The sequence below is a fragment of the Pagrus major genome, chromosome 9 (genome assembly GCF_040436345.1).
Source record: "Pagrus major chromosome 9, Pma_NU_1.0".
NCBI lineage: Eukaryota > Metazoa > Chordata > Actinopteri > Spariformes > Sparidae > Pagrus > Pagrus major.
In genome coordinates this window covers 6,094,631-6,108,624 of record NC_133223.1, presented here as the reverse complement: position 1 = coordinate 6,108,624, position 13,994 = coordinate 6,094,631, and the positions used below count along the sequence as shown (strand labels likewise).

Here is a 13,994-nt window from a genome sequence, read left to right as displayed (position 1 = left end):
AAGTTCATGGGATTTCTACCAGCTGGGATAATCTCAAATGCACAAAGATTAGAGCAAGAATGTACTCTCACAAAGAGCAACATTTACCACTTGAGCTCAGCCAGCTTTGACCTGTGACATCTGGCAGATGGCCAGAGGTGGAGATAAACATAAACCAAAGTCACCAACATTGAGGAGGATGAACAAAGAAGGCCTAATACTTCAATCTCAAAGGAACAAAGCAGCAGAGGTGAGGAGGAAGGAGGGCTGGGCCGGAAGGATAGTGATAAATTAGTTGTATGACGGAAAGCTTTGGTCAAAAAGCTGCCAGAGCTCAGCAGGTTCTCCTCTCTCTGGTGATGGAGACCTTGGAGGGAACTGAACTCTGCTTTCCACAACTCCTCAACAGCTCCTGCAGGAAGCCAATACGTCCTCACTTTGAGACCATGCTGATTTACATTCTGCTGTCCTTCATTGCTCTGCTCACTGCAGCTCTTAACCTGCTGGTCATCATCTCCATCTCCCACTTCAAGTAGTGATTCATTAATTTATTAAACTGATACATAGACAAAAACAAAGTAAAAATAAATAAATGAATAAAAAACTATTGTATGATTGCTGTATGCTATTATCTGGATGATGATTGATATGATAAATAATGATAAATTCATGCTGTTCTTCCTCTCCAGGCAGCTCCACACTCCCACCAACCTCCTCCTCCTCTCTCTGGCTGTCTCAGATTTCTTTGTTGGTCTCCTCATGTTCTTTCAAATAATGTTCATAGACGGCTGCTGGTTCCTTGGTGACCTCATGTGCACTGTGTATCAGTATCTAGCATATGTTATTGCCTCTGCCTCAGTAGGAACCATGGTGCTCGTATCTATTGACCGCTATGTGGCTATTTGTCATCCTCTGCATTACTCCAGTGAAATCACACAAAAAAGAGTTCAGGTGTGTGTTTGTCTGTGTTGGATATGCTCTGTAATTTTTCAAAGTCTGATCCTGAAGGATATAATGAAAGAACCAGGCAGGTATCACTCCTGCATTGGAGAGTGTATATTTTTCATTAACTACATTGCTGGACTTGCAGATCTCACTTTTTCCTTCATTGTTCCCATTACTGTTATTATTGTTTTGTATATGAGAGTATTTGTGGTGGCTGTGTCTCAGGCTCGTGCCATGCGGTCTCATATTGCAGCTGTAACACAATCAGGGAAAGTAACTGCAAAGAAATCTGAAATGAAAGCAGCCAGGACTCTTGGTGTTGTTGTAGTTTTGTTTCTAATATGTCTCTGCCCATTTTATTGTGTTGCTCTTACAGGCCAAGATAACTTGCTCAATGCTTCATCTGCTGCCTTTGTTTTATGTTTGTATGATTTTAACTCCTGCCTAAATCCTGTGGTTTATGCCTTTTGTTATCCCTGGTTAAGAAAATCAATTAAGCTCATAGTTACATTTAAGATACTGCAGCCTGACTCCTGTGAGGCGAACATACTGTAGAGACACTCTGCATGGGGCCTGAAATGAGACCCTGAGCATGAATAGACAAATGTACATGTCACGGTGAAGAGTAATTAAATGCTGTGAATCATTTGTGTCTTTACATTTCTTATGCTACAATATGATATTCTCTAAGAATGACTGAGTGGAAACAGAGAAGCAACTTGGGGTTTGTTAATTTTCCATTATTTCTTTAAAAACAGCATCTCTTGGGTTTACCGTGTAGTCTGTAAATATCAGGACTATAACCTTTTTTTTGTGGTGGTGGCTTCACAATGGAGTGAAGAAAACTGAGTTTCCATTCCCAACCTCTAGTAGTGTTTTTTCAGATATTATTATCCACATCAGAAGAAAATGTTGTACTCCATTTTATACGTGACTGAAGTCCGTGCCCACAGAATTTAGAAGGCACTGTGTCTTTACTGGTGGTGCAAGCCAGGCCTTCAATGCAGCCATTTGGTATGTGAACACCTACAAACAAAAATAAAGCTAAGAGCCAGCAATTAACAGTCAGCTCAGAACCTCAAGAAATACAAAAAAAAAATAAAACAGAAAAACCTTGGAGCATACCAGCCCACTTGAAACAACTTTTGAATTTTGGTCTATTCGTGGTCTATTCATTGTTTGTTCTGATTCCTTGTGGCTTCAATAATAATTATACAAGTTAGACAAAAGAGTACATTTTAAAAAAGATAAAAATACAGCCCATCTTTGAGGGGTTGTTTCTCAGCTTCATTACTTTTTAAAGAACAAAACGTTTACTAAGTGATGCTATAAAAACAACACTCAATCCTTACAAATATACAATTCAATTAAACTTACTCTCCTCAATAGAAGCCCCATACAGCCTTTAAATTCAACACAAAAAAGTACCAGCAATATATCACAGTGCTCAAATTATTGAGCTTAATTATTGAGATTATTGAGATTTTTGCACTTGAGTTTTTTTACAAAAAAGTGCTGACAAATTCAATGTAAAGTGGCCAGAATATGAGTTTAAATAAATAATCATATAACCTGTCATTATTCACTTAAATATGATCGTAATCTGTCAGTTTCCCTTCACTTCATAGTGTAAGGTAGAGAGAGCCTTCAGTGCGTTGTTATCCAATCCATTCCACTTGTTCATATAGAGAACGCCCACATCACTGAAAATCCAGTCCTCCTTTTCCCTGCGACCTTGCTTGCACTCGGTACCTGCAGCGTGTGTGTACCTTGAAGCACACAGAGCCAACTAGAACAGCATTAGGAGAAGAACGTGAATGAAGAAGAATGGATATAAGAAAGTTTTTCAAGAAAGTAAGTATTCATCACTGCTGGTAGAAACAATTAGTTAGCTCCAGCCCCCAGCTAACAGCAGAAAGTCCCATGTAATTAATGAACCAAGTGCCCCTGTTTGACAAATAAAACCCTAGCTTGCACAGCACACTATAGACAATCTCTGCGCACATCTCACCTTTGTTGTTTTGCGGTCAAAAGTTACATTCCAGCTCTAAAAGAATGCTGCTACTTAGCTAGCTAGTTAGTCTGAAATGCATTGTGAAGGCCCTGGTTGTTTATAGAGTTATGTGTGCACTCTTTTTATCATATACTATCCTTGGGGTGACTTCCTTCTGGAGCATCAGCTGTGTTTCTCACTTAACGCATGGATGCACACCGTGAAACAGGAGCTGAGCTCATTCACATATGATTATCATCAGTGGATAATAATAATAATAATACTACACTAGTAATAATCACTCCACCACCCCTATTGACCTGTAGGAGTCAGGGCAGAGCAGCACAGGGAGTGAGAGGGGAGAGACCTCTACTGGAAAGGTGAGTCTAAAGGATTTCACAGGATAGAGTCATTTGTGATGCAGACAGTCTTGGAATTTTATGGAACTCAATATGAATATGAAATATGAAACATTTCAGTCAAGGTGCACCATATAAGACTTATTTAACTTGAGCTTTTATTGAGGAGAGTAATGATTAGAAAGTGGAGAAAGCCAAGATATATACATAAAAGCCAAATTAGCCTGTAGCCATGTTAGTTAAAAATGGTGTACTTGGCTTACTTTTGTTGATAATACTGTAAACATACTGTTACTGTGCAAACCTGTTTGTTCTTGTACTGTATTAAAAAAAAACAGACTGAAATAATAATAATAAATAATTTCTCAGTCTTTGTTAGCTGTTTGTGAAATTTTGTGCTCGCACGCTACGTTCGCTCACATCCTGTGCATCTCTTGGGGGCTAAGCCTCCCCTGTCCTTAAAACCTAGTGACGCCCCTGCCCAGACGTAATGGCAACCACAATAAGAACTCTTCAAATTCTATAAATTCTGAGAAAGGGTGATCAATGCTTAGTACAGAGTGGTGTTTTCTTGAGCTATTTTATTAATCAGATCATAAAGTAAAAGTGATATAAGACATTTTCCAGATGTTTTGATGCAGCATGGTTAAACATAAACCAGAGACTAGCCTTCTATGCTTCCCCACAAAACCCACTCTTCAACACCTAATCAGGCAGTGGCTACACACATGGTTCGTGATGATCCAGCCACACCACGGCTGTGGTCAAATAGTTACCTATTAAACTCGGATGGTGGCTGGCAAGTAGCCCAGAGATGAAGCTGGTTCTTTATATGCTGTTGATGAAAGTTGGTTGGTAGGTTGTCTTAGGACTCAAAACTGCACCTGCAAAAACTGGTGGAAAAGGTGGAGGGGCTGAGGGTTTAGGTGAAAATGGTGGCTGAGATTAGAGCAACCGGTGTAGGGATTTGAATTTCTGGAATGAGAACAGTGAGTCAGGAATGATGAACTGGTGTTGGGCTCAATTAAGGTCAGTCTGCAGATGAACTTCATGATGTGTAGTGATTTATGATGTCAACGGCATTGAGGTTGTCTGAATAAAAGAGGATAACCTTTTGGACCACTCATGCCACCAAAGAAGGGTAGTGGTGACAAGTTAGTATAAGGAGCGAGGACAGTTCTGCAGGCCAATCAGCGGCAAACCATCTGCAGCCATAGTAACCTCCAAATCTGATTAAGGGTGCTGCGTTGGTCTACAATAATGTGGTTGTGATAGATAAAAAGAAAGGTTGTTCCAAGAGGAAAAGAAGTTTTGCCACAATCCCAACTCCAATTTGCAGGATTCGTCCATGATGATGTAGTCATGGAGGGTTGGAAAGGTTGAACACAGGGACACTGAGGGGGATCAAGGATCAACATTGAAGGATGATGGTGAACTTTAGGTGTGCAAGCAGAGACAGAAGCTGATGCTTGGTACATCGGCGGCGTGGCAGCGCAGCTCCTGCCTGCCCTATCTGTTTACATGGAGTTTGCCTTTGATAATTATTGATGAATATGATGACGTGATTTTCCTTTACCCCCCTTGAGAGAGCGAGACAGCTGAAGGGGGAACAGGAGGGAGCGAGGGCGAGAATTCTCTTCATGTCTGTGACATATTCTAAACATACAGAGATTAAAACTGTCTTAAAATGCTGGTATGATGTCCATATGACTGTCTAGGTAGTTTTCAGGGTGATCTTTACCAAGAACCGCACCCGTGTCGCTGTAAAAATAGGCAAGACGCTGCAGCCACGTGCATCTCAGGCATCTAGTGTCAGCGTGAGAGGTAACGCCACGCAGCAGTGCTGCACACGCATCCAGTGTGTCCAGCCTGTAAGCTGACTTTTTTGGCATGCAGTCTGCCGACTGTATCGACTCAGCATGTGTGGACTGGAGATTGTGACAAGTGAATGAAGATGTTGTGATGACCTCGACGTCTGGGTGGAAACCAAGGTGAAACAATGAATGTGGAAGTGGACTAACTGCCAGTGTTTCGGATGATGACGTGACTATGTTAACTGGCGACCTTCAGCCGACTGCTTCTGTGGTTGTCGTAGCTACAACGGATGTTGAAAACAGGAAGAGAAGACGTGGCTGTCCTCAGATATGCCTCTTTGTTCAGGTTTTCTCTGTGCAAAACATACCTGATCCGTGGTTGGGCTGCTGTTTGAGGAAACGTGTCTAGCACTTAGTCGCTGTATCAGCGTTGCTGGCTGGTACGGGAGATGTTGTAAACAGGAAAAGGGAAAGTTGCTCTTCCTGTGAATGTGTATCTCTAATAAACCTTTATTAAATACACTTACTCGTCTTTGCTTCCTGTTAATGTAAACATGCATCACACAGAAGAACTATTTAACCCTTTTAAACGAAAAAGAAAAAAGAAATTACCGGAGTTGAATTGGTGAGTGAGGTGAGTTTTGTGAGTTGTTTCAGATTTGTCCTCCTTGATATGCAAGTTAATAATTAAGATGTTGTTTGTGCAGATTTTAAATGGATCTTCAACTGGTCAAACTGTTCCAGCAAAGGTCTGAGTCATTGACTCCTGAAATGATATCAATTTGGAATGGCACATCAAGGGGGATGAAAATGGTAAGAATAATAGTTGTTTTCACGTGTTCACAACACATCTTAAATCTGAAATTCTCACTTGCAGCTTAACGTATCGGAGTGGGACATTCTCATTGGGGCTGAACGACACTGGACTTTAGTTGTAAGTGCAATTTAATTACTGCCATTTTTGTAACTATTTAAAAGTACTGTCTGTAAAAAGCCATGTATCCAAAGTAGGGACGGGAGAAGGGACACCAGAGACAGGGACCCTTCAGAGACACCTGTGGATAATTGGGTAGGAAGACTTTTAAGTTCTTTACATGAAGTGTGGATGTCTTATTTCTAAAAATCTGATTTACATATCTTCTTTCAGATTGAATGCACAGCATGCCTCTTATGGTTCCACTGGGTGTGTGCGGGGAAACCCAGCTTAGAGCATGAGTTTTTGTGTCCTGCCTGCACGTGACACCGTGTCTGACCGCTGACTCAAGTGTCATACCCTCATGAGCTTGCTGCCACTGTGACCCGAACCAAGAAAAGCTGAAAACAATGGATTGATTGTCATACCCTTGGGCCCCCATGGATCATTGCTCTCTTCTGTTTTACTATCGCCTTGTATCTGTACTTTTGTAACTCACAATCTTTGTACATTCTAATACATTTTGCTAATCTTTTATGGCCTGTCTGAGACATATTTGAGTTTGGCCTGTTGCTGAATAAAAACTTAACAGTTTGACACCTATGTATTTTTGCCAGGGATGTCAGTGGACCACAGTTTTTGGTCTTATTATTTTGGGGCATATGGGGGTTCTTCGAACTTTACCATTTCCAGAATTGCATCAAGAAACATTTGCAGCATTTATTTGTGGCAACACTAAGTTTTGAATTAAATGTTTTCAAACGGCTGCTTATTTGTGTTAGAAACCATCATAGTACCAAAATGGTGTGTAGACATTGTGGTAACAAGTTGATCTAGCCACCTTCTGCGTCCAAGAGGTGGCTGTGAGGAGTGAGATAGGCTATGCCTAGAATCACTAGTGTGGTCTTTTTGGTGTGGTGGATCGGTTACCACGCTGGAGTTCTTTTCCTTCAATGAGTATGAGTTCGACTCCTGTAATTTTTTTTCTTTTTCATTTAAAAGGGTTCCATAGTTCTTCTATGTGATGCATGATTACTCAAACAGGAAGCAAGGATGAGTAAGTGTATTTAATAAAGGTTTATTAGAGATACACATTCACAGGAAGAGCAACGCTCCCTTTTCTTGTTTACAACGTCTTCTGTAACAGACAGCAATGCTGATACAGCAACTGAGGGTTAGACATGTTTCCTCAAACAGCCCAACCATGGATCAGATATGTTTTGCACAGAGAAAACCTGAACAAGAGGCATATCCGAGGACAGCTACGTCTTCTCTTCCTGTTTTCAACATCAGTTGTAGCTACGACAACCACAGACGCATTTGGCTGAAGGTTGTCAGTTAACATAGTCTTGTGTTGAACCGAAACACCGATCAGGATGGGGTTTCAAAGTGGACTTCCATTTGTTTATGCCAATGGACATTGTAAGATAACAGCATGGTCAGAGACGAGACTTGTCTATGTCCTTGGGATCAGACTGTGAGCTGATGAGTGCATGTTTAGGAGCAATGGGTGGAGGAGGTGCAGTAGGTCCAAGCCTGGAATACACAGAAGGAGTGCATGCAGGTGGGGCGAAAGGGTGGGGTAGCAGGTTTGCGATGACACATTCAATGGTTAAGTGTGAAGAGCCCTGCCAAAATGAAATTATTGATGGTCATGGGGTAAATTAGGGGGAGACAGAGAGAAATGCTGCAGGAATACAAAAAACATATGGTTATTGGGGAGGAAGGGGAACAAGGACAGAAAAGGTCCTCATGTCTCATTGTGGCTGTGGCAATACGAACAACAGGATTAGCTGCAGAAGTGGGCTAACAGAGTTATGTTAGCCACTTGAGGAAGTGTAGAAGAAAGGATGCTGGGATGGAAGGCTTTATGTACAAGGGTCCATTTTGCAGCCTGTGGACACAGGGTTGACAGAAAAGAGGAAACACATTAGACAAATAAGAGATGTGGAGAGAAGGCACCTTGGGAGATATGACCTGGTTTGCTGCTCCACTGTAGTAGGTTATGTGGTGATGTCATCAGTGTGCTGCGTGTGGGTGGTGCTGGGTAGGATCCCCAGAAGTGACAAGCTGTTTGGAGTGGTGGTGGCCATGAAGAGCTGTAAAAACTTGAAGATCAACTTTCTCCCGAAGGATGGCAATGGCAGCTACAACCTCTGTGTGGGTTCAGTGGTGTACAGAGCTACTTATGAAGAGTAGGGAATAATAGACGTGATAGCTTGGTGGCTAGTTGTGTCAGAATGGAGATGATGATGGATGGGGGGAGATTCTGAGAACATGGATTGATCATCAAACAGACAATTGTCCGAGGGGTTGAGAACCAGCTCATAATCCATAAAGTACACAATCTAAGATCTTCACAGTAGATTGAACTAGTGAGGTACATGTGGCTGAATTAGTGAGAGTGACATAGTCTTGTTCCTGAACCTTACTTATAATTATTTCATGACAACTGTCTGTGGTGCCCTGAGGTAAAATCCTGCTGAGTTCAATGTCAAGGTTTTCACTAACTCTGTGAAATACAGCATATCAAAATCTACTGGATAGATTGGCACATAATGTTATATAGACATGGTTTCCAGACGATGTATCCCAATGAATCTGGTGATCACTTTTCCTCAAGCTCCAACATCAGGTCCAGATTTGTGTTTCTGGTTCAAATGTCTGACAGCTATTGAATGGATGCCTTAAAATTTGGTATACACATTCATGCCCCCATTAGGATAAATCTTAACTTTGATGATGCATTGAGTTTTTATGTTGTCTATGTAGAGGAGGAGGTTTTCAGGCTTTGTCAGCTTTTATGAGTCTTAAAAGCTGGCAAGGAGCAGCACCGGTATGGGCACCAGAAGGGCAAGCAGACAGCTGAACCAGACTCAGCAGCCTCTACCAACATCATAATGGAGACTAAGAAACTAAAGGACACTGACGGAGGAAGCTAAGAAGAGAAAGAGAGTAACCAAAAAGAGTAAATCTCAGACTGGCTTAATCAGTGGCTATATTATTACTATTATATTTCATTTTTTAAAAATCAAAGACAATGTTCTTCTGTTGGGCAAACTGTTCTGGGGGGGGTCCTGGGGGTCCTGTTCTGGTCCGACCAAGTGCCTGAGAAAGGAGAGTATAGCAGTGTTCTGGTGGCTATGGCTGGATACAGTTTTGTGTGGTGCAGACTCAAACACCTGCAGCTGGACATTAGCATGTCGAAGGAGCTAATTGTGGACTTCTGCAGAACTAATCCTCCTCTGATCTCTGTATTGGGGCAGCATGTCGAGTTGGTTCACTCCTCTAAATACTTTGGAAGGCAGCTGGATGACCGACTAGAGAGACAAACACAGAGACAAAGACTCATACTCCCAAGGTGTTTCACAGAGCCGCACAGGAGATCATTCCTGCTGGTGCCATCAAAGTTCATAAATTATCCCCATTCAGTGTGGACATAAGTGCACTAGCAAGCTGCCTGGGTCCCAACTGGACTTACAGTTGCATTCTCTGTAACTACTACATCTTTTAGACATATAGCTTAAAAGTACACACATTTTGCACATATTTATTTACAGTGTGTTTTTGTTTTAACTATGATACTTTGTTTCCCCTTTATTTGGACAGAACAGATAAACTGCTAATGTCTGTCCTTGGTTGGGCAAAGTTTAATTCACAAAGGGTCTGTTAATAAAAACCTGCACAGTGCTTATCACTGAAATGCACATAGAGATAAGTCAGTCAGTCAGTCAGCTCTCACCTGTCCACTGCATTTTGGAGCTTCAGGAGGAAGATTGAAGTTAACGTGTTTAGTGCCACTGTGAAAGCCAAGATAATGTGGTCAGTGTGAGAATCTTGTGGAAAAGTAGTGAGTCTTTTACTAAATGTACGTTTTCTGTCACAACTTTCACGTGGATATGATACTATATGCACTTGCATCTATTGGTAATTGTTTGTTCTGACTGGCAGTTGTCACAGCTTAGTTAGGGCCCGAGCACGAATCTCGTGCGAGGACCTATTGTATCTGTAAGGATTCTTTATAGTTATACTTTTTTGTCCTTCCAACCAAGCGCATATTTGGCAGCCTGAACATACCCCAAAACTCACCAAATTCGGAACATATGTCACATGTGCGCGCCCACATCAGAATTCAAAATGATTGGGGGTGGGTGTGGTCAGGGGACTCCATAGCGCCACCTAACATCGGGTGAGGCCGCGAAAACATTCTCGGATCGTCTTGAATTTTACAGGAGTCATGGGTCTCAAGGATTTAGGCTGGAATTATTTTTGTCGGAATTTTTGCTGCAACAGGAAGTCGGCCATCTTGAATGGCGTGTGGCGATTTTCATTTTTCCAATACTGTTTTCGGGACTTTAGGATGATCGCAGACTCACCAAATTTGTCCCATAGCTCCCTACCCATGAGTACGTTAATTTGATATGACAACTGCCCTCATGCGCAGCATGACAGCTCAGTAGCGCCCCCTAATGCCCCCCTTATGGGTTTTCCCATTCATTTTTTTTCATGTCTATGCCTCGTACTTTATTTAACTTGTCCTACAGATTTAACGCCACAGACTTCACACTCACTAAATGTCATCGTCAGACCTTGATGATGAAAAGTTGTAAAAAGCTTTCGCCTCCGATATACCTGTTGGGTGTGGCAGTGCGGTGACCCCTTATGGCTGTTCCCATTCTGTAGGAACCCATTTCTATGCCTCGTACATTGTTTAACTTGGCCTACAGATTTTACGGTAGAACATTTCCACAGGCAACGGGCAAGCACACATCTGGGCGCCCAGGACCTCCAACGGTGCCACAGCCCGACGTACGTGGGGCGAGGGCCCGTTCATCACTGCTTGCAGCTTTAATTTAGCTTGTTATTTCATCAATTAATTATTACCAAACTACTGTTACCTTGACAACTAGTCCATCAACATGACTAGCATAATAGCTGATACAACGTACAGCTGGACACTTATTGTGGATCATCAAAATACCTATTATGCGTACCTAATACCGTTACACAATAATAATACACTTAATTAACTTCTCTTGAACACTTCAATGGAGTGATTTTTAATATACTGTTCTCCCAAAAGATGGATGATGACCTCCAGACTTTCCTGCAGCAACAGCTGGTTTCAGAGCTAATTTCCAATGAGGGCATGTTGTACTTATTAGTTAATCGCACTAAGTCTGAAATCTTTCAGCGTCAGACTGCGAGAGATAGGAGAAAACATCCAACACAGACAAACAGAGCTTAAACTTTACTTTGAGTGACTTTAGTGAAAAGTTCAACATTTTTGTGTGAAGCATCCACATTTTGTAGCTTCTTTGTGTTCCCTTTCCCCATCCACACCTTTTATCTCTTCCCGGGGGATCCTGGGGCAGTCCCAGGCCAGATGAGATATACAGTATAATCCTTCCAGCGATTTCTCAGTCTGCCCAGGGTCTCCACCCAGTTGGCCGTGCTTGGAAAACCTCCAAAGGAAGGCAACCAGGAGGCATCCTAATCAGATGCCCGAACCACTGCAACTGGCTCCCGAGTCTTTCCCCAAGTCTTAAGACTCTGCCTCTTCTGCAGAGGACATATTAGATGGGTTCATGTGCTCTTCAAAGTGCTCCTTCCACCACCCGACAATATTTCCAGCCCAGTTAAGCAGTTCTCCTCTTTGGCTGAACATAGCTTTGGCTAAGCCCTGCTTTCCCTGAATGATTTGGCAGAACTTCTTTGAGGCCTCCTTGAACTCCACACACAGAATTTTGCTTCAGCAACCGCTAAAGCTACAGCCCGTCTGGCCTCCCAGTATCTGTCTGCTGCTTCAGGAGACCCCTGGGCCAACCAAGCCCACAAATGACCTTCTGATCACAGCATTGAAGATGGCACACTCGAATTCAACATCCAAAACCTCCCCAAGTATGAGTGAGAAATTCTTCTGAGGTGGAAATTAAAAGAGCCAACAGACTGGGGTCTCTGCCAGTTCACCCTCACTACTCACTTGGGTTTACCAGGTCTTTTCGGCAGCCTCCCCTCATCATCTAATCCAACTCATCACCAGGTGGTGATCAGCTGACAGTTCTTCTCCGCTCTTCACCCGAGTGTCCAAGACATACAACTACAGTTCCTATAATACAACCACAAAGTTGAAACACCTTCTGCTCGAACATGGTTTTTGTTATGGCCAATCCATGACTATCACTGAAGTCCAATGACATAGCACCACCTCAAGGTTTCCTCATCATTGCCCATGTGACCTTGAAGTCTCCCATAAGAACTATAGATGGAACCCCTTCCAGGACGCCACCCAAGTACTCCAAGGAGGCTAGGTACTCTGAACTGCTGTTGAGTGTGTAAAGTCTGAGTATTTCTACACCTGCCTGGTGCCTCTCACCCTGGGCAAAACCAGCAAAGGAGAGAGTCCAGCCCCTCTCCAGGAGTTTGGTTCCAGACCCAGTGTTTTGCGTGAATTTGACAACACTCCTCAAAAAAATTAAGGTAACACTTTAATCACACATCAGATCTTGATGAATGAATGATTCAAGTTGAGGGCTTGATTAAAAAAATCACACTCAAATCAAATTAAAAAATTTAAATCACAAGCTGATCCAACTTGCGTGAATTTTTATCATGGCAACATATAATGTGACTGTAGTGTGTATGGCCCCCACGTGCCTGTATGCAATCCCAACAACGTCTGGGCATGCTCCTGATGAGTTGGCGGATGGTGTCCTGGGGGATCTCCTCCCAGAGCTGGATCAGGGCATCAGTGAGCTCCTGGACAATCTGTGGTGGTACTTGGTGGTGTCGGATGCACCGATGCATAAAGTTCCATAGGTGCTCAATCGGATTTCAGGGGAGCGAAAGGGCCAGTCAATAGCATCAATGCCTTCGTCATTCAGGAACTGCCTACACACTCTGGTCACATGAGGGCGGGTATTGTCCTGCACCAGGAGGAACCCAGGGCCCACTGCACCAGCCTAAGGTCTGACAATCGCTCTGCGGATTTCATCCCTGTACTTAACAGCAGTCAGGGCTACGTTGGCTATGACACAGAGGTCTGTGCGACCCTCCAAGGATATGCCTCCCCAGACCATCACTGACCAACCGCTAAACCGGTCATGCTGGATGATGTTACAGGCAGCATAACGTTCACCACAGCGTCTCCAGACTCTTTCACCTCTGTCACATGTGCTCAGTGTGAACCTGCTCTCATCTGTGAAGAGAACAATGACTCCTCTTTTCTCATGCTACTGATTTAAAAGGGAAAACATTGCTTTGGGCCAGATGCGCTAAATCGTTTGGAGCCATTTGAGACTTCTGTTGCCCAAAGACGAGACACTCTTGTGGACCCTATGCGACACCAAAAACTAAAAAGATAAATCTGTTGCCTTGAAAGCAGAGTTTTATAAAAAAAAATTGTTCTTACAAATTATGGCAATTCTAACAAAGAAAAGTTAAAATTGTCCATGCAGAGGAGCTATTCAGAGAGCTGAGGAGGTCTAAATAAAATAATAAAATCGGCGGTATGACAAAGAGCTGCAGTCAAAAAGCAGCTTGACAACAGCAGCTTCTCTCTCTGAAGAGACTACAGGAGCTGAACTCCTAAGCCGTAACCGTAAAGAAGGCTACAAAATGACAGTAGAGTCAACGCATTCAAAGGTACATGTACAGTTGGCTACATGCCGTCTGAACAATATAACTGACATGTGCAACGAGTCACAAAGGGGTTTTACTGTAATTTTTGGTAATTCTAAAGTACTCTAATGCTTCAGTAGATAACGCAGTAATGTACCAAGTTACCCAACAATGATGATATTAAAGAAAGATAAAATCGTCCTCGCAGAGGATGATGAGAAAGATAGACTATAGCAATAAAGGGAGGGACTTCAGTCTCTGCTGGAGAGAAAAAAATAGCAGGAGCAACTCAGAGAGAGGAAAAGGGATAAATAAATCAGCTGTATAACATAGAGATGCAGTCTAGAAATCAGCAGCTTCACTCTCTGAAG

General features: G+C 42.6%; 1 protein-coding gene across 1 annotated transcript; it reads left to right on the top strand.

Moving 5' to 3' along the window:
• The first annotated feature begins 338 nt into the window (after window positions 1-338).
• Window positions 339-1,479, top strand: LOC141002465 (trace amine-associated receptor 1-like). The gene is made up of 2 exons (XM_073473805.1): window positions 339-511; window positions 669-1,479. The coding sequence occupies exons 1-2, from the start codon at window positions 339-341 to the stop codon at window positions 1,477-1,479; spliced, it is 984 nt and encodes a 327-aa protein (XP_073329906.1).
• The last annotated feature ends 12,515 nt before the right edge of the window (window positions 1,480-13,994 follow it).